This window comes from Vigna umbellata, chromosome 8, assembly GCF_029865625.1.
Source record: "Vigna umbellata cultivar VRB3 chromosome 8, Vumbellata_1.0, whole genome shotgun sequence".
Taxonomy (NCBI): Eukaryota; Viridiplantae; Streptophyta; class Magnoliopsida; order Fabales; family Fabaceae; genus Vigna; species Vigna umbellata.
This window is the reverse complement of record NC_142172.1, coordinates 27,073,765-27,092,579: the sequence shown is the minus strand read 5'-3', so window position 1 is coordinate 27,092,579 and position 18,815 is coordinate 27,073,765. Positions and strand designations below refer to the sequence as shown.

The following is an 18,815-nucleotide window of genomic DNA, read 5'->3' as shown; positions in this document are numbered from 1 at the left end:
CCGCAAAGAGAAAAGGCGAGAAGGAAGACGATGAAGTGGTGCTCGTAACAGCGGGTTTCATGTATGATTTAACAGCAAACTAGACGTCGGCTCCCCAGGTGAACCTGCGTCTATTCTGGCCTAAACGTCGGGGCCCTCACTAATATGACGTCCAAAACAACTTTTCATCAGGCCATTTAGACGTCGGATGGCGTGATCCGACGTCTGTACGGCGGAAAAAATAACTTTTCATCTACCTGTCAGACATATACACGTCCGTTGGGAGGGGCACCGACGTCTATAATTGAATATAGACATCGGGGTGGCGGGATCAGACGTCTCTAAGGCTGAAAAAAATGACTTTTCACCTATAGACGTACGTTAGGCGGGGCCCCGACGTCTATAATATTATAGACGTCGGGACCCTGCCTAACAGACGTCTATATGCCTACTTATTTACGAAAATGCCACCGGTCAATAATTTACGTTGGTTATTTTGTGGTCCGACGTCTACGGGGTGACGTTAAAGCCCAATTCTGCACTAGTGGGAATGAAAAAGTAATGATAATTTACTGTAGTAATCATCATGAAATTGCTCGCGAGGTTAAAAAGGTTTTACCTTTCTACTTTTTCATGCATGCATAGTTTTCCTTTTGTCTTCCTACTGTTGAAGCACATTGCATCACCACCCTTTCTTCACTACTTTTTAGCATTCTTAGTCACTTCTTCCCCATCGTCACCCTACGCTATTGTGCATTTCGTCGTTCTCTTCGAACCAGCAATGTCATCACTTCATTTCTTTGTTTTGTTCAAATGAGCAAAGTCGTCACCTCATCATTTCACCGTTCTCTTAGAAACAACAAAGTCATCGCCACTTTTTCTGCTCCACCCTAGTGCCTTCTTTATATTTTCTCCAACTTAGTGTCATTGTAGTATTTCAGGCGGTCCATTCTCTTTTCTTTACTCTCTTGACTTTCCCCCTAATGTTACTCTTCATTCCATGTTGGCTATTTTAATTTGATTTTTGAATTTGATTAATATTTGTTACTTATAAATTATAAGTTATATATGACTTAGAGATATGTATGATTTAGAGATATTTGTTTAATTTTATTGTTTAGAGATATTTGATTTATTGAATGCAAAGTTCCTAGATAGATTTGAAATATTTATTTTGGTGAACATGTTGGTATTGAGTCTTGGGTGTATGATCCCCAACAAATATTATTTATTGTCTTTTATCTTGCATTGTTTAAACTTTTTATAAAATAAGGGAGGTTGTATTGACAATAATTGTATTAAATTTTGAATTGTCCGAAAGTTTGAGAAGAGTAATCACATTTTATTAATTGATTGGTACATAAATTGTGATATTCATTTCATATAATTTTACTCAATTTTGATTTATTGCACTAAGGGCTGATCTTCATATGCATATTTGATAGTGGAGATTTTGTGTCACCACTTTCATTTTTTTGTGAAGACCAATATGAAATGATACTAAAATTTTTTAAAATACAAGGGGTAATGATCACAATTTATGTATTATTCAATTATAATAAAAGTGAATCTTCTCAAATCGGATAGGGTCATATCTTTTATGAGACAAAGTGAGATTTGCATGCACTGATAGAAAACTAATTTCAATCACATATTTACGTAATATAGATATGGATTGAAGTTTGATTAATTTAGCTCATATAAGTTATGATTACGAGAGAGTGGTGGTAGAGTTTATATAGTTCACTCAATGTAATGTTGGTAGTGTAGAAATAGAGTCAGAATGAGGTGTCCTCGTGTGAATTGTTTGAATTGGAGAAGATTGGATGTTGCCGAAATTAGAAAATATCATTTGTGCAATGAATTTCTGAAGAACTATACAACATGGATGTGGTATGGTGAATTTTTAGGCATTCAAAGTGTGCTTGAAACACATGAATTTGTATATTGGACAATGGACGACAAATTAAAGGACATGATATGTGATGTTGAAATATAGTCCTTTGCTAAAAAGGTGTATGAAAATACGTCTATCGATGCAAAGACTCCATTATATCTTGGTCCAACTAACTTCACACGATTATCAAAAGTGTTATGGTTGATAAATTTGAAGGCATTGAATGAGTGAACTAATCAAAGCTCACATAATTACTTCAATTGTTTAAGGAAATGCTTCATGAAAGTAATGCACTACTTGACTGAAATTATAAGGCAAAGAATATACTTTATTCGATGGGTTTGGAATATCAAAATATTCATTCATGTTCTAATGATTTTATTTTATATAGAAAAGAGTTTACAAAGTTAAGAAGATGCCCCAAGTGTGGTTTGTCACATTATAAAGTCAAAGATGGTGATCAAGAGAATATTGATGAGGTCACAGATCACAACCCTCCTTTGAAGAGAGTTTGGTATCTACCAATAATTCCAAGGTTTAAATATATGTTTACAAATCCAATTGATGCTAAAAATCTTAGATGACATGCTGATGAACGGAAATGTGATGGACTACTTTCTCATCCTGTAGATTTTATATAATTAAAGAACATTGATAAAGAATTTCTTGCATTCAGAATGGAATCAAGGAATTGAGGGTTGGACTAGCTACAAATGGAATGAATCCTTATAAAATTTTAAGAACTAATCATAATTCATGGTATGTTTTGTTAGTTATTTATAACATGCCTCCAGGTTTGTGTATGAAGAAAAAGTACATTATGTTATTTATGATGATTTCTGGTCCACGATAACCAAGGAATGACATAGACATTGATCTTATTCCATTGATTGATAACTTGAAGTTGTTATTGGATTATGGGTTTGAGGTCTTTGATGCCTTTGCCAATGAATCTTTTCAGATGCATGCAATGTTATTTTATACTATCAACAACTTTCTTGCATATGAAAACTTGTCATATTATAGTGAGAAAGGTCATAGAGTATGTCCATTTTGTGAAGAAAAATAATCATATGAGCAGTTAAAACATGGGAGGAAAACATTATATCTTTGGCATCACAAATTTCTAAATCAATATCATTGTAGATTGATAAAGGCCTTCAATGGACACCAAGCACATGACATTTCTACAATTCCTTTAACTGGTATCCATATTTATGAGAAGGTCAAAGGTCTTCATGTTGATTTTGGAAAAAAAAGAAAGACAACTTTGACTAACATATGGAAGAAGAGGTCAAAGTTTTTTATCTTTCGTATTGGTGCAAGTTAGATGTTTGACACTATATCATTCATTTACTATGTGTTATCATATAATTTATCTAATGAGTTTAACTATGGTATAGTGTAATAAACAAACTAATGGCTTTGAGTGTGGCTACTACATAACAATGGATAACAACCATTGTGGAAGCCAGTTATGAAAGTGGTTTAAATGGGGTAATATGATTTATCTCATTTAAACAAATGTCCTAATTCATTTTCATATGTACTAATTTTAACTTCAATTTACTTTTGTAGAATTGTTGATGAACAATCAATGGATTGAAAAGCATTATCCTATGTTTAGAAAATATGGACAAAGTATTTTCTTTCTAGATATAAGAATTTATAAGTTGATAGTTAGATTTAGTTCAGTAGTTTTAAATCTTTAAGAACTTTGTCCAAAGATTAAATAGTTATATCTAAGATCTATTAAAATCCTTTTCTATGTTATATATATTTCTTTGAACTAACTGAATTTTTGGAAACCTTTGACAGGTTTTTAGTAAAACAAAATTGTAAATAGGTTATTTAAAAAAAATTAACTTCCCTGACGGTTATGGCACAAACCATTGTGATATAAACCCGCCAACACCAGATTCTTTGATTGAGATCCCAAAATCACAATGGTTAATAACCAATCGTCGTTATAGTTATTTCCAAATTTTAATTTTTTTATGTAATTAATTTGTTTAACGATTGTGTATAACATCATCATGGGTTTTCAGCAATTTTCATTTCATTAGGTCGATCAATATACCGACGGCCTATCGAGCCTTCGGTAAACTTAAAAAGCCTTCGGTAATCAATCACTTACATGACCGTCGGTACATCCTTCGATAAGTCAACTTTACCGAAGGCCCCAGAGGCCGTCGGTATTATTCCTTCGGAAAATAACACTTTTCCTGTAGTGTCAGCAATAGATTGTTTAAGCAGTTTTATAAGGTTCAGTTAGATTTGAAGTACAATCCAAACATATTGTTAAGAAGTATACTTTAAGTCTAACTCAATCTTACAAAATTGGCTTGTAAGGTGAGGTTTGCACCCACATATATACTGCACATTGTTATCTCTAGTCGATGTGAGACTTCCAACACACCCCCTCATGTCGAGTTATATACATCTCTCATTCTTGGGATTATATATATATTAATGGGTGGTCTGATAGTAACCCGATAGCGGGTGCAACAATAAATTCAACAAATATCAAATTTCGCTAGGATAGACTATAAAAACCTATTGTAATATCATCTTAAGAATTAAACATTAAGTCTAACTCAATCTTATAAAATCAAGTTGTAATATAAAGTTTCCACTCACTTATATACTTTAAAGTGAACTTATAATCAACCAATATGGAACTTTCAACCTATATCTTAAGATGAATCCCTCTATGTTCATAAGTCTTAAAACTATATAAAAAAAATACAATAGACTAAAAAATTTCAATTATAATTTTTTTTAATATGTCTAAGTACCAATATTTCAATGGAATGAGTATTTATATATAAAAAATGTAAGCAAAATTAAGTCTACAACCACTAAATAACATATTCGTATTTTTTATAACCATCCATATAATAGTTTTTTAAGATTTTTGTATATCCTTGGTATTCTCACATCTTGTTTTCACAATGGTACTTACAATAATTGGGGTGAGTTTTTTTCATCTCCTACTTAATATAAACCCATGATAACCACTAACATCATTTTAGCGTTGTAACTTCATCCTTTACATTTCATGCTCATCTTAAAAAACGTTAATTACTGAATCTAAAATGTGGAAACTTCATAAATCAAAATAAACTAAAAAAATCACAACAATTAGTGTTGGAAATTCGACAACAACCATTAACAACTACCCATGATCAAACAACAAAATGAGCATGGACCCATTTTGACGGGTGTGGCTATGGGAATTGAAAAAGACGCATTAAAATCCCATGTTGGAGACATACATGATTGGAAAACGTAGCATCAATGCTTCTTCAATCTCGCCCGTGAAGTAGATTTATCCAAGGAATAAACTTCCTTTGCTCCTCAAATCTAATGCTTACTCCTAATATTTAGCTTTTAGAATTAACAAAATGACAACAAAAATGAAATTGCATTTTAAGAGATCAAGTATTCTTTCAACTTCTAATTAAATTATATTACTAAAACTATTTTTTAATAATTAAAAATTTAATTGAAATATTTTCATACTGTCATTAAATAATATTTTTATATTGTTTAATGACCCTATGTATTATAATGTAAAATATTTTTATATAGTCATTCAATCCTAATGTGTCTATGATAAATATATTAATTTTTTACTATGTATAAAACTTTTTCATATTGTGAGATTACATAAATTAAACTAATATCAGATGATTTCTGGTTGGCAATATACAAAATATAATATGTTCTAAATAAATTAAGAATTTAAGTAGTATACTTTGATAGGAAAGCATGTTTTCACACTAGTAAAATAAAAATGTATCAGATAGATAATTTTTGTAATGATTCTTTTAAAGAGTATGTCTATATTAATTTCGAATACATTGTTTAGGCTTAATTTTAATTTGAACGATGAGAAAATTTTATAGTATTACATTTAGACAGTAGTTGGTAAAATTTGTGGAATATCTATTTAAATTTTATAGCATGACTATGAGCACTTTTAACTTATTGAAATAGTTTTCTTTTCACTTATTCAATTTATGCTAATAAATTTTACAGTCAAATTTTCGAGTTATATGTATAAGCATCTCTTTACATATAAGAAAATTAGGTAACATAGTAATGTCATTATTCATACTTGTATTTTCTTTTTTTCCCCTTTTAGATATGTATTGTTTTTATAAAAACAACAAAAGTAAAAGTGAAAAAAGAAAAGTAATGAAACAAAAGTAAAATATAATGAAAGAGAAGTAAAAGTTTAATACATTAAAAAAAATTAAAAAAATATTTATTGAGTATTTTGAATACATTTTTCTTCTCTTCTTCCATCTAAAACAGATAGACCACATAATTGCTAAGCCCTGCTTTATTATCCTTTCTTCTGTCCTGGAGGAATTACAAATGACAAAAAGAATTTAATTTTAGTTTTCCTTTTCCATGTCTGAATTCATTCCAGAGAGATTTCTTCGTTACAAATGAAAATGTGTTTAATAGAGTTAAATGAATGACATAATTTAGATTAGACTTATATATGGATACGGGTGACTAAACTCGGTTCTATTTCCTAATAATAATCCATAAAATGTTTTTAGTATGTATATCGTTAAGACCAAGTCTCTGTTCTAATTAAAAATAGCATTAGCACTATTTACTTTTGGTATAATATTTATATTTTATTTTCGATATTTAGCAAACATTTTTCCGAAAAAATTTATCATAAATAAATAGTCATGTTTTAAGATTTATTCTTATTTTGAAATTTTAAAAGCATATAAAGTTATGGGCTTTTGCACCAAAGTAGGCAAATATGCCTTCTTTATTACCAAAATAGGCAAAATTTGACCGAAAGTGAAGTCGTGGGGGGCCAAAACGACTTCAAAAGAAGAAGTCGTGCCCCCCCTGCACGACTTCACACTGTTCATAGGTACAGTGTTGAAGTCGTGCACCCCAAAAACGACTTCTGGGTCCTGTAATCGATTACATTGATTTGGTAATCGATTACAGAGTGTTGAAATGGTGACCAGGCAGAAAACGTACTGGTAATCGATTACGACATTTCAGTAATCGATTACCAGCTTGATTGTGTAGCAAGAAGCACTCTGCGCTGAAGTCGTCGGGGGCCAAAACGACTTCAAAAGAAGAAGTCGTGCCCCCCTGCACGACTTCACACTGTTCATAGGTACAGTGTTGAAGTCGTGCACCCCAAAAATGACTTCTGGGTCCTGTAATCGATTACATTGATTTGGTAATCGATTACAGAGTGTTGAAATGGTGACCAGGCAGAAAACGTACTGGTAATCGATTACGACATTTCGGTAATCGATTACCAGCTTGATTGTGTAGCAAGAAGCACTCTGCGCTCTGAGCGAGCAGTGGACGCTCGTCAAGCGAGCAGAAGAGGACGCTCGTCCAGCAAAGACGCGCAATGGACGCTCGTCTTGCAAGCAGAAGTGGACGCTCGTCCAGCGAAGACGTACGAGAGGACGCTCGTCCAGCGAGAAGAGAACGCTCGCCCTATGGACGCAAGAGAGGACGCTCGTCCAGCTAAAAGAGGGGCGCCGGGTGCTAGTTTTTGCGAGAAGCTCGCGCCCGGGCGTCGTGTAGGGTGGTCACGATTTCAACACTCTGTAATCGATTACCGTTACGTTGTAATCGATTACCGTCGTCAGAAGTCATTTTTGGGGTGCACAACTTCAACACTGTTTATATCAACAGTGTGAAGTCGTGCAGGGGGGCACGACTTCTTCAATTGAAGTCGTTTGGACCCCCCACGACTTCCCCATTTTCGTAATATGGTTTGAATTTGCCCATTTTGGTAATATTAAAAGCATATTTGCCTACTTTGATGCAAAAGCCAAAGTTATGTCACTCTAAAACAAATATCACACGATTGACTTATAAAAAATATTTTAAAATTTATATCCATAAGAAAAATTATTTAACAATATAAATTCTATCAATGTTTTATGTGGCGAAGAAAATCTATTTAATAAAATAATATTATTTTGAAAAGAAAACAAAAACAGTTTTGTGAGCGTATTTTGTGTTTTTTCAATTTTAAGAAATGTCGTGACATAGAAGCGTAGAAAATACGGCAATAAATTATGAGTGTACGTATTTGGCGTCGAGCTGGAGTGGGAGCATGAAAGTTGCTGCCACAGCAACACCCTTGATAAGTGGGCCCCAGCATTTCTCAAATTCCGAAATCTTTTTCTTTTATTTATTTCCATTTATGACCCACATGTTTTTGATTGAGTAGATGGACCACACACTTTCTTTCACCCACTACCTTATGTTTTTGTTTTGCGCGACTGTTGTTTTTGTGTTGTACTAATAAATCATCAATAGCACAATTTGATGAGACATTCTACACGGATCATGATTCCCTTAATTATATTATGTAAACATTACAATGATCCTTTCTTTATGTGGAAAAACTAAGCAAAAGAATTACCATGTAATGCTTACACTCAAATATACATTGTATGTATTTGAGGTATGTCTTCTATTTAACTCCATTGCATCGTGATGCTTTAAAAACTCTCTCAAAAAGGGATTCAATTTTCTAGTTTGGAATATTTCACATGGGATGTTGCACAATTTCAGTTATAGAATAAATATGTGCAAATAATTTATTCCAAACAACACTATGGTTTAATAATTCAATACATTACCTCAACTTACAAGTTACAAACTTGCATATCTAAGCCATAACTACATATAAAGTTGTTTATACAAAGAGTACACTTCAACCATCCTAGTGTGTAATGACTCAATCAAAGTTCATACTCTATCATTTTTATAATAAAAATATGTCAACTATCTGTTCAAGTTTTTAGGATTTAGAGTATAGGTTTGGGTATGTAAAAAAAAAATATTTGCATATTTATTTTGTCTTGAAATTTTAAGTTGGAGATAACATATTACTTTATTATATCATTTACTGATAATTTATTGGTATCTTCTCTTGCAAGAACTCAACTCAAGTAACAATGAAACTAGTATATGAAATACTAATCAAATTTTTTATCCTTTGGTGGGATTTATCTAATAACTATTGCTAAATTTATGTAAGTAAAAGAAGAAGAACTACTGTTGAATTTAATCATCATGGAAGCTTTACAAATGTTATCACAATTTAAATTTAAGAGCTTCTACAGAACCTTTTCTTCTCTTAAACTTATACCACCCCAACCCAAGTTATATAAAAATGTGCTAATTAAGGAAAAGGAAAAAAAAATACAAACTTAACAACTCAATTAAAATTATAATTAATATTTTAAGCATGTTAATTATACCGGATAAATGTTAATTTTAAATAAAAAATTAATATATAAATTATAGTATGATCAAATCTTATAATAAATTACTATAATGTAATATATATATATATATATATATATATATATATATATCATAATAAATAACTTAAATCATATGTTTATTAAAAAATTCTTTAAAAGTATATTAAATTTCAATTTTAAAATAGATAAAAGAAAATAATTTGATAGACGATTAAGAATTGAAAAAAAAAACATAAAAGAAGGGTATTGAAACAATGGATAAAATTTGGTTGACTAATACAAGAATGGTGCGTGAATTGCATATAAAAATTATTAAAGATGTGAGTGTAAAAAGTCAAAACATCATATACCAAATTGTGTTTTAATTAATGATATAATAAGAGTAAACTATATGCATGGTAACCTTTTCCCGGAATTTTCTACTTAAGAATCCAATGTTTATGCATAGAATTTTAAATTAAAAAATAACACCATATTTTGAAATTAAAAAAAAAACACCTCGTTAAAAATATATTAAAAATTTTATCGTAATTCTTAAATTCAAATCTCAAAAAGTACAGAACACCCGAAAGTCCGTTTGAATTTTTGTTTTGTTCTTGGAGTTTTTCAGATTTAACCTTCTTTTCATATTTTTATTTTGTTTGTTAAAAAAGTTTGAACAAATCGATGTGTTGCATTGCATGCTCGTTAGTGCACAGGACTCTAACACTATATATACATTCGTAGTTATGTTATGGTGTTCAAATTAAATGCATTAAAAATATCTTAGATTTTAGGTTTTGGAGATTAAAAGGTGGTAAACATTTATAGATGGAAGCGTTGTTTTCTGAATGTAAATCTGATTTTGAAAATAATAATAATTAAATAATTAAAAAACAGTATTAACATTACTAGTGATTTATTTTGAATTAAATAATCTGGCCTTGAATGAAATAGCTTGGATGAGTGAGAGTGAAAAAGCATAGGAAAAGACAAAGCAAATAATAAAAGAAATGTAGAGGGTCATTCTTTCAAATGAAACAGTTGCGATTTATTATAGAGAGAAAAAATAGTATGTTATGAAAGAAAAACTGAAAACGAAAGCAAAGCTTTCAAGTAACAAGGTTTGATTGATTTTCATGCACACAACATCTTTTGCTTTGCTTTATCTTCCTTTAGAAACCATATTCGGGCATCTATCCCTCTCTCTCATCCAACTCCAAACCTTTCTCTCTTTTCTTTCCTCTTTCTACTTGTTCTGCGTAAAGTTGGAGAATTGAAAATTGAGAAACGAAAAAGAAAAATCATAAGCCCAAAGTACCAGTACTTGTTGCACTACAATTTCTGTTTTATGGGCATATATGCCTTTTTTTTCCTCTTGAAGAAAATTAACAAGAAGAGAGAATTCAGTTAGTCTGACACTTTGAGATCACCCCTTCTTTTTTCACTTTGTCACAAATTCCTCACAAACATTCCCAGAACACTAGGACTCTTTTTAACCCCAACCTCAACTGTAATTAAGGTACATACATGTCACAGATTTTTTGCTTCTTTTGTTTCCTTTGCTAACATTTAACTCTACTTGTTCTCTTTATTCTTCATTAAGGACTTATGCTGCTCAGAAACAGATCAAGAGCTGTCACCAAACCAGGTTTGATGGGTGATCACAGCTCCCAGCCAAGTCCAAATCAGAGTTACATAAGAACCATCCCTTCTTTGTTTTCACCCAAATTCCGTGACTTCTCAGTCAAGTGTCTCTCGGGAGCTGAGGCTTTGAGAAGCCCCACCTCCATTCTTGACACCAGAGCCTTAACCCCATTTGGGAATCCTTTGTCACATGAGAAGAAGATCGAAACTTTTGCCCCCCCAAGAGTACCCTCTGAAAACAGAACTTCATGGGACTCAAAAGGCATTGGTCTTGCTCTTGTTGGTGCACTTAAAGATGAACCTGTTCTTCAGACCGCAGCTAAACCGTGTAGTGGAACTGTTCTCTTTGGAACTAAGCATAGGGTCAAAATCCCTCCACTGCCACTCCCTCCTTCATCTTCTGAATCAACTAAAACATGTGCTGTTGCTGGTTTTGCTGCCAAAACCAAGGATTCGCAAAAGCAAATAAAGGATTCTCCGTTATCGGTTGCAACGGGTGTTATGAGTTTGAGTGAGATGGAACTTTTTGAAGAGTACACGTGTGTGATATCTCATGGACCTAATCCTAGAACAACACATATATTCGACAATTGTATCGTGGAAAGTTACTGTTCCCTCCCCAATAACACTCTCTCACCTTCACTCAATTTTCTTAGCATTTGTCACACTTGCAAGAAGCATCTCCAGCAGACAAATGACATTTTTATTTACAGGTAAGGTTCACTTCCGATTCCATTTTCTTCCTAGTTATGACATGACTTTTTCTCTTATTATCTGGGTTGTGTTTTGCAGAGGAGAGAAAGCTTTCTGCAGCAAAGAATGTCGTCAGGAAGAGATGGTGCTGGATGGAGCAGAAATTTCAGAATTTGACGAATACTGATGGTCATTTTTTGAGTTGCATAGCACAGCCTGAAAGTGATAGATTATGATGGGATAAGCATCTAGTCACAGTTTTCTATTCTTGGTTAGAATTTCTAGATAGCATATTATATTTACCTTTTTGAAGTGTTTTGGTTTTGTTATTTTGGCTTCTCCTTGCAAATAGAGATAAGAGAGGATGAGGATGTAGAGTTTATTTCAAGAAATGAGTAGTTTTAGATTGCTTACGGTTTTCTGCCTTTGTTTTTGGCTGAAGATGGTGACGATGATGATGAAATATGACTGAAAATATTGCATCTTTATTGTTATTTTCTTCTTATCTGAGTAGATGATGATGCATATTATTGGAAATGGGGACCAATTCATTATTTTTCTCGAGAAGATTCCTACCTTACGAGAAATTTTAGTAATATTATTATTATTATGTTCACGCCGCTGGATTGACAAAATTCCAGCAACCATTAGAGATAGTTTTTAAAAAATGACATTGACAGACAAATATATAACTTGTTAATAGTCATTTTCCTTACCTCTTATTATCAACCAAATAATTGAATATTAGGCTTCTATATAAAAATAAATAAATTATATACGGATAAAAGTTATTCTATGCAGTTTAACTGATCTCCAAGTATATTACTTTTAGAAAAAACAATAAAGTATTAGTTATTTAATCATATTAATAATTCACTCAAAAAATTAAAAATTTAGTATTATATTTTGATTTTAAGAAAATATTTACTCCTACTATGAATGAAATCCACAACTATAAGAGAAAAGTTATCACCCTCTCTCAACCAACTATCCTTTCATTTTATCTACATTTTCTTTTTCATTATTTTGACAATTAATGTAAGAGAAAATCTATTATCTTAAAGTATCAAGATATTTAACCTTCTTAACTTTTACTTTTTAAATTTTTTATTTTATATTTATTTTTTATATTAACTTTAAAAAAATTAAAATTCACAATAGTTATAATTAATCTCACATCACAATTATCATTATAATTCTAAAATATAATTAATACATTCAAATGTATTCATTTATTTTTTATTTAAATTTTAATTACAATATAATTCATACATTTAAATTTATTTATTTATTAGATAAAACGTTAATTTGTAAAAGAAATATTTTATCATAAATTTAATGTATATTTTATCAAATTAAAGATATTAATTAACCATATTAAAATTAGAAAAAAAAACTGTCAAGCTATAATCTATTTAAGGAATTATTTAAAATATTAAATATAATTTTTATTAGAAATTATTTTAGGAATGCATTGATGTCATACTTTGAATTAGTTTTAAAATATTTAAGAAAGAAATAATATAAGAGGGAAGGAATAAATATTAAATTTGAAAAATGGTGTCCCATGTCCCAACAACACCATAATCACATTTGATTTAACAGCCTCAACAATGAGTGTGTCTGGATCAGGCACAGGCTTCCAAAAGGTCTAAATTAACCCTAAACATAACAACAATCAATGACGTGTTTATAGAAGAGATTGTAGGATTTTCCTTAAAATCAATTATGACATTATTAATACTAAACTTTAAATTGGACTGAAACTGAAAAAACTATCGATTAAGTTGAAAATGGAAGTATATGCGCCTGAAAATCAGCAGTGTTGTACTCACAGAGCCATTAATTAAGGAAATGGACATTCTGGAAGGTGCATTTCAACCACTACGGTGAAAACAAGAACACGTTGAAGTTGGGACCCAAGGTACTGTAAAGTGAGCGTGCTAAAACGTTGAGATGCTCAATTAATTTTGACAATGAACAAAGAAAGGTAACCTAGAAGATGGCGACTCCTTTGACATTTGCTGGAATTATTAGTTATTACGGATGAGAAATTAATGTCACTCAGACATCTTTCACCAATTCATACTTCTCTACAATTATCTCTCTAGATGAGATATTTCATTCAAATTATGCACTTTTCAAACTGTTCATACTGTCCACTCTCTTCAAACACTTTTCATGAGTTTGCAATATCAACTGTTTAATTTATGAAGCATGAACGTCTTACACAGTATGCATCAGTCAAAATGAAGGAAAGACTGGAATTATGAGAGAGTAAAAGCGGATCTTTGAAAATTTCCCATTTCCAAACATCATATCAAATGCATTTTCCTTTCCTTCAGTTCCATTTTATGTCTCAACTGTTGCTTCCTTTTCATGTCTCAATTTTTTCTAAATATATCTTCTTTTTTAATCATTTATATTTTAATAACAAAATGTTTCACAATCAATTTTTAATAATATATATATATATATTATATTAGACTGGGAGAGAAATTAACATTACAGAAAAACTATATGACTATTTTTTTTAAATCAAGAAAATTCATGATATTTCTAAATTCTTGAATAATAACGTCAAGTGTGAATTCGATACAATTTAAATAAATTTTCCAATAACAGTTGTTGAAAATGTAACTAACAAGTTTGGAGCATATTTAACCTAGAACTGAAGCAACAGACAAAAAATGAGTTAGAAATGATAGGTTTAGAATTAGGTCAGCTACACAAACATCAGCTACTGCTACGAAAATTTAAAAGAGAAATTGTTGATATCACATGAACTGAACTGAACAAGTATCCTAATAAGACTACTGAAATATTTTGAGATTTTAGGAATGTTATATAGTACTCCACACCTTACCCCTGCACGTTCCCTCGTGCCAACTTGTTTATACAATTGAACCAAACATGCAGTTGCCATAGCAGGAAATAGATTATAGACCATTCTGAGTTGTAATTATTCTAACATGATACTAAATCACTGCTGAATGTTTAGTAATCCAAGTTCCATCAGTATTAGGAATTCAATGCATTTAAAGACCAAATAACGACATAAGATACATAAGTTCATAAAACTGCATGTAATCATGCCATAGGCCATAGTTACTGCATGTAATCATGCCATAGGCCATAGCCTTGGACGAATTTCTATGTAAATTACTCAGGAGAATAAGTATTTGATTAAGATACAAAATGCAATCTAGATAACAATCACCAACATTACATTTAAGCAGACCAGACAAATTCCACAAGTTACAGAGGCAGAAAGAAAGAAACACAGACAAGGCACACTACGTAGAACAACTGAAATACAACTGACCACAACTCACGATTCACAACTGAAACAGCCTTCGTAAGTTGCCACCCTGATGAACACATTGAACAATTCTTAGCAACTGCAGTGTAATGGCATGAAAAGATTATAGCACAAGTATTTGAATAATGACCAAGTAAGATCATACCTTAACATTTGGCATAGCATGGTCAACACTCCATGGAGATGGAAGATAAACCAGGAGAGAACTACTAGGACTAAGGAAATAAGCATAACTTGGATTGAACATTTCAGGGCTTTACTAGTAGGTGGAGTGACATGGATTGATCCTAAAATCTGAAGCGGATAACAAAGACTAATACAAATCCCTTCTTACTTTTCTTTGAAAAAAAACAGAAAAGATACTGAAGGGTAAACTATACCCTCAATGAGGATTACTAATACAAAATTAACAAAGAGAAACAAAATGACTAGGGGAAAAGAAAGACAGGTGAGAAAGGTAAGTAGCAAGCAAACTGAATAAACATGTAGAAGAAGACTGATATGGCACCTATGAGCACCATAAAATCATGTCAGGCAGAGAAGGCAAGCAAAAAGAAATTAGAATAGAAGATTGAATGATTAAGAACATTAGAAAGAAGAAACAGAGAGAGCGGACAGGGAAGGAGATGTGAGAATTTGAAATCATATACACAGTATCTAAAGCAAGAGACCTTCCTACGAGAGAACAAGGAAAAGTTAACTACTCTGTAAGGAGATGATGCTAAGAAATCTAAATCATATATTTAGGATGATTCAACTTGAATGAAACTTTCTTCAGGTCCAGTATATTAAAGTCCATCCCATGCCACTTCTACCCATCATTACCACCATTCTACATACCAACCATATTCACGGAAGCTTCCTTGCATGATCCACAGCAATGCCTGTTTTCAGTAGATTCCTCCAGTACACACCCAGTTACCCTCTCCACAGCTAAGCTCCATCCACTTCCAAAATCAGGAGAATGTTGACCCACCATGACAGCCAAGATTGTCAAGGGTACCACCACAACCGAAAGCTACATAAACTTAGACTACTAGCTTACAAACGTTATTTGGTATCTACACATATCTAACACTAACCCACTTTCATTAAAAGGACTTTCTTACAGGAGCCTATTCCTCCTTGCATTTCAGTAGTCATTGATGTTAAGATTAAGAATCCGACACAGGGTCTTCGTAGCAGAATCAGCATTAACAAAGAGATCCCTAGTAAAAGGCAAATCCAAATGCTCCCTGGCAGGGGAAGAGGGTGCAGATTTAGCCACCGGGCGCATTTCAATCTCAGGGGAGGAACCAGGAAGATTAAGGGACACAGTCCTCTTTGGTTTGACAGAAAACTTGGGAATTGGTAAGGAACTAGGAGGTGGAGAATTTGAGTAGGTAGGACCAGCCCATAACTCAGAAAGCAAAAGATCAACACCACCAGGGACATCTTCTCTCTCTTTTCTCCTACAAGCTATACCATTGATGGGAATTGGGGTGCTCTTGGGAGTAACTTTTACTTTCCCAAACGTTTTGTAGTCAGAGTTAGGTGGTGATTTAGGGGAACCATGAGATTTCAAAGGAGATGGCAATATACCTGTCCTCCCAGACTCAAAAGTCCTGCAATTGATATCCCTAAAGCCCCTGGAAGGTGAACCCCCGAATCGAGCATGACCCTGGGACTTGGACCTGCTGTAGTATTGGTTCTTATGCTGCTCAACAACAAAAAGGGTCTCCATAGCACCCACAATAACCGAGTCAAAGAGCGATTTACAGGTTATATCTACTAGATCCAAGTACTACAACTCAGTACAAGGTATCAAAGACCAGCCCAAAACCAAAATCTTTGCCGTTCTAGATAATCTCCCTCCCAAACCAAGCATGTAACCGAAAACCTTGTCCACCACAGCTACAACACCCAGGTAGAAATCTCACCGGTTCAAATCAACCACAGAAGCTTTCTGACACTGGAAAAAAAGAGAGCAAAGAATACAAAAATAAAGAATATTAGAACACTGCCATACAAATTATTTAAAAAAAAATTGTACTTTCTTAGGCATCAAATCAACATTTTCTCAAGAGGGAGCACGAAAATTACCCATCAGTGGAAGAGAAAAAAAATTCAAAAGGAGAACACGAGAAGGGTATGATAGTAGAGTTGGTTTTTGCTCAGAACTACAGTGGTTTTATGGTGTAGGTTAACTTGTATTTGATTTATGGTTTTGTTTGATTTAGTTTGGAAGCACTGAAAGTTGCATGGTTGGAAATGAAAAATCTACAAAAAAAAACCAGCTCCCTAGCACTGGATCTGAAAATGAGATGAACCTCGTCATCACTCTATACACCAATATCATTATATATCTGTATTAGTTCATATTTAATTTAATTTAATTAACATAATATAATATAATGTGAGTGCTAATAGGAGTGGTTGGTCTGGTCAATATGAGTTATGCTTTCATTTTTTTTTCTTTATTGCGTCACTCCTTTTAAATCATAATTTCTATCTCTTTTTTTTTTTCTTAATTAAATAATTACAACCAATATTGTGTAAATGCTGAGCTGGATTAGATTTGTGTTGAACCTTCAACAGGTACGACATGCAATGTACCTAAAGGTAACCTGCTGGTGCCGGTTTTTAATCCACCTCTGTGCATATCACCTGCTACGATGTACACGTGCCAGTTGGAGAGGTCTGTTCTTTACTTGGCAAGGTAAACTATAAAGGGATTAACTAAAGCAGTCTCAGAAAAAGTATATTTATGCTTTATTGTGTCCGCCGAAAGGTATGACATTGCCAAAAACCTACGTTTCCCCAATCTTATCAAAAATTCCAAATTTCACAAACACAATTTAAAATTAAAAGATGGGAAAATATTGAGATTTATTCTCTCAGTTTTATGAAAAACAAATTGTAGAAAAGTAATTATATATTGTTTTATTTTTTTAAACATATTCAGTTTGAAAAAAATAAGGTGCCTTGAAAATATTTGTTAAAGACGAGATTAGTTATATTATTATTTCACCTTTTGAAAATATATAAAAATATTTGTTATTACTGAACATATTAACATGTTACAATTGCAAATGTATGTTGGATGGGTGAAAAAGATGACATGTAAGGAGGAGCGCGTGTCGTTTTGTGTAACTAACGTAATTATAACATTGTTTAAAAATTTGTCTATATTTAGTTTTTTTTTATGTAATTAGAGATGACAAAATCATTTTGTACTAAACTTAGCAGAAGTTAGAAATGAAAAAAAAGTTGTATTTGTTTATTAATCATCAAAAATTTTAAACATTTGTTCAAAGTTCTCTTTCTATCCTCTATGACTTACCTTTTTTATGTTCTACTTTCAAAATTGAATTCAAATTTTTCGGTGTTCTTGATTTTTTATAACTTTTATAAGTTGAATTTGTAATACTTTGTATTTAGGATAGAATCATTTAAATGAGCGACAAACTATAAAAATATATATTTTGTTGGAAATTGAAACTATAAAAATATTCATGTCTAAAGTTAGGTTCTTTATATTTTTCTAGTTTATGTTTTAGTTTGCTTCTTTCTGTTATTTCTTACTATCTCAATCTATCTATCTTTAGTATTCATCTCTTAATTGTTTTTTACCTCAATCTTCATATGAATAACCTCACTTTAACTTTTTATCTTGTGTTCTAAAAAGCTTCATTTAGTTAAAGTGATTCATCTTTCATTATACTCTAACTTAGTCAATTTTCTAAATTATGCGTAATGTTTTGTTTTGTTTTATGTGAATGAAAATTTCTAATTTTGGACAACAAATAAATTCATTGATTAGGTAAAAGAAAATTTTGGATTATGTTTAGAAACTACCTTATTTGAAATTCTGTAACAAAAAGTATAAACAAAACTAATTTCTAAATTTGTTATAAAATTATAAGGGAGTTTACTATTTTATTAATTTATATTATTTTTGGTTCACTATTTATTGTCAGAATCATTAAAAATGCACAAAAAAAAAACCCTCTGAATGGACACAAGGTGT

General features: G+C 31.8%; 2 protein-coding genes across 3 annotated transcripts; one reads left to right on the top strand and one right to left on the bottom strand.

The window, feature by feature from the left end:
• Nucleotides 1–10,197: 10,197 nt before the first annotated feature.
• LOC124825003 (FCS-Like Zinc finger 8-like) lies at nucleotides 10,198–12,021 on the top strand. Of its 2 annotated transcripts, XM_088096128.1 has the most exons (3): nucleotides 10,198–10,666; nucleotides 10,751–11,504; nucleotides 11,584–11,985. In XM_088096128.1, exons 2-3 carry the CDS (start codon nucleotides 10,756–10,758, stop codon nucleotides 11,669–11,671), a joined length of 837 nt encoding a protein of 278 aa, XP_087952254.1. In that variant the 5' UTR covers nucleotides 10,198–10,666; nucleotides 10,751–10,755; the 3' UTR covers nucleotides 11,672–11,985. The 2 variants fall into 2 exon arrangements, with proteins under 2 accessions (XP_087952254.1, XP_047153492.1); XM_047297536.2 differs by lacking the exon at nucleotides 10,198–10,666 and having other exon boundaries at nucleotides 10,676–11,504; nucleotides 11,584–12,021.
• A 2,571-nt stretch (nucleotides 12,022–14,592) lies between these two features.
• Nucleotides 14,593–17,129, bottom strand: LOC124825004 (flocculation FLO11-like protein). Its single transcript, XM_047297538.2, has 3 exons — nucleotides 16,889–17,129; nucleotides 14,952–16,757; nucleotides 14,593–14,855 (listed from the first exon to the last, which is right to left on the bottom strand). The coding sequence occupies exon 2, from the start codon at nucleotides 16,527–16,529 to the stop codon at nucleotides 15,939–15,941; it is 591 nt and encodes a 196-aa protein (XP_047153494.1). The 5' UTR covers nucleotides 16,530–16,757; nucleotides 16,889–17,129; the 3' UTR covers nucleotides 14,593–14,855; nucleotides 14,952–15,938.
• Between the last annotated feature and the right edge of the window lie 1,686 nt (nucleotides 17,130–18,815).

What these genes read in the sequence shown, in the direction of transcription:
- LOC124825004 (XM_047297538.2), bottom strand. Translation starts at nt 16,529, where the DNA reads ATGGAGACCCTTTTTGTTGTTGAGCAGCATAAGAACCAATACTACAGC.
- LOC124825003 (XM_047297536.2), top strand. Translation starts at nt 10,756, where the DNA reads ATGCTGCTCAGAAACAGATCAAGAGCTGTCACCAAACCAGGTTTGATG. An exon ending in AATGACATTTTTATTTACAG is followed by an intron (nt 11,505 to 11,583) that starts GTAAGGTTCACT and finishes TGTGTTTTGCAG; the next exon opens with AGGAGAGAAAGCTTTCTGCA.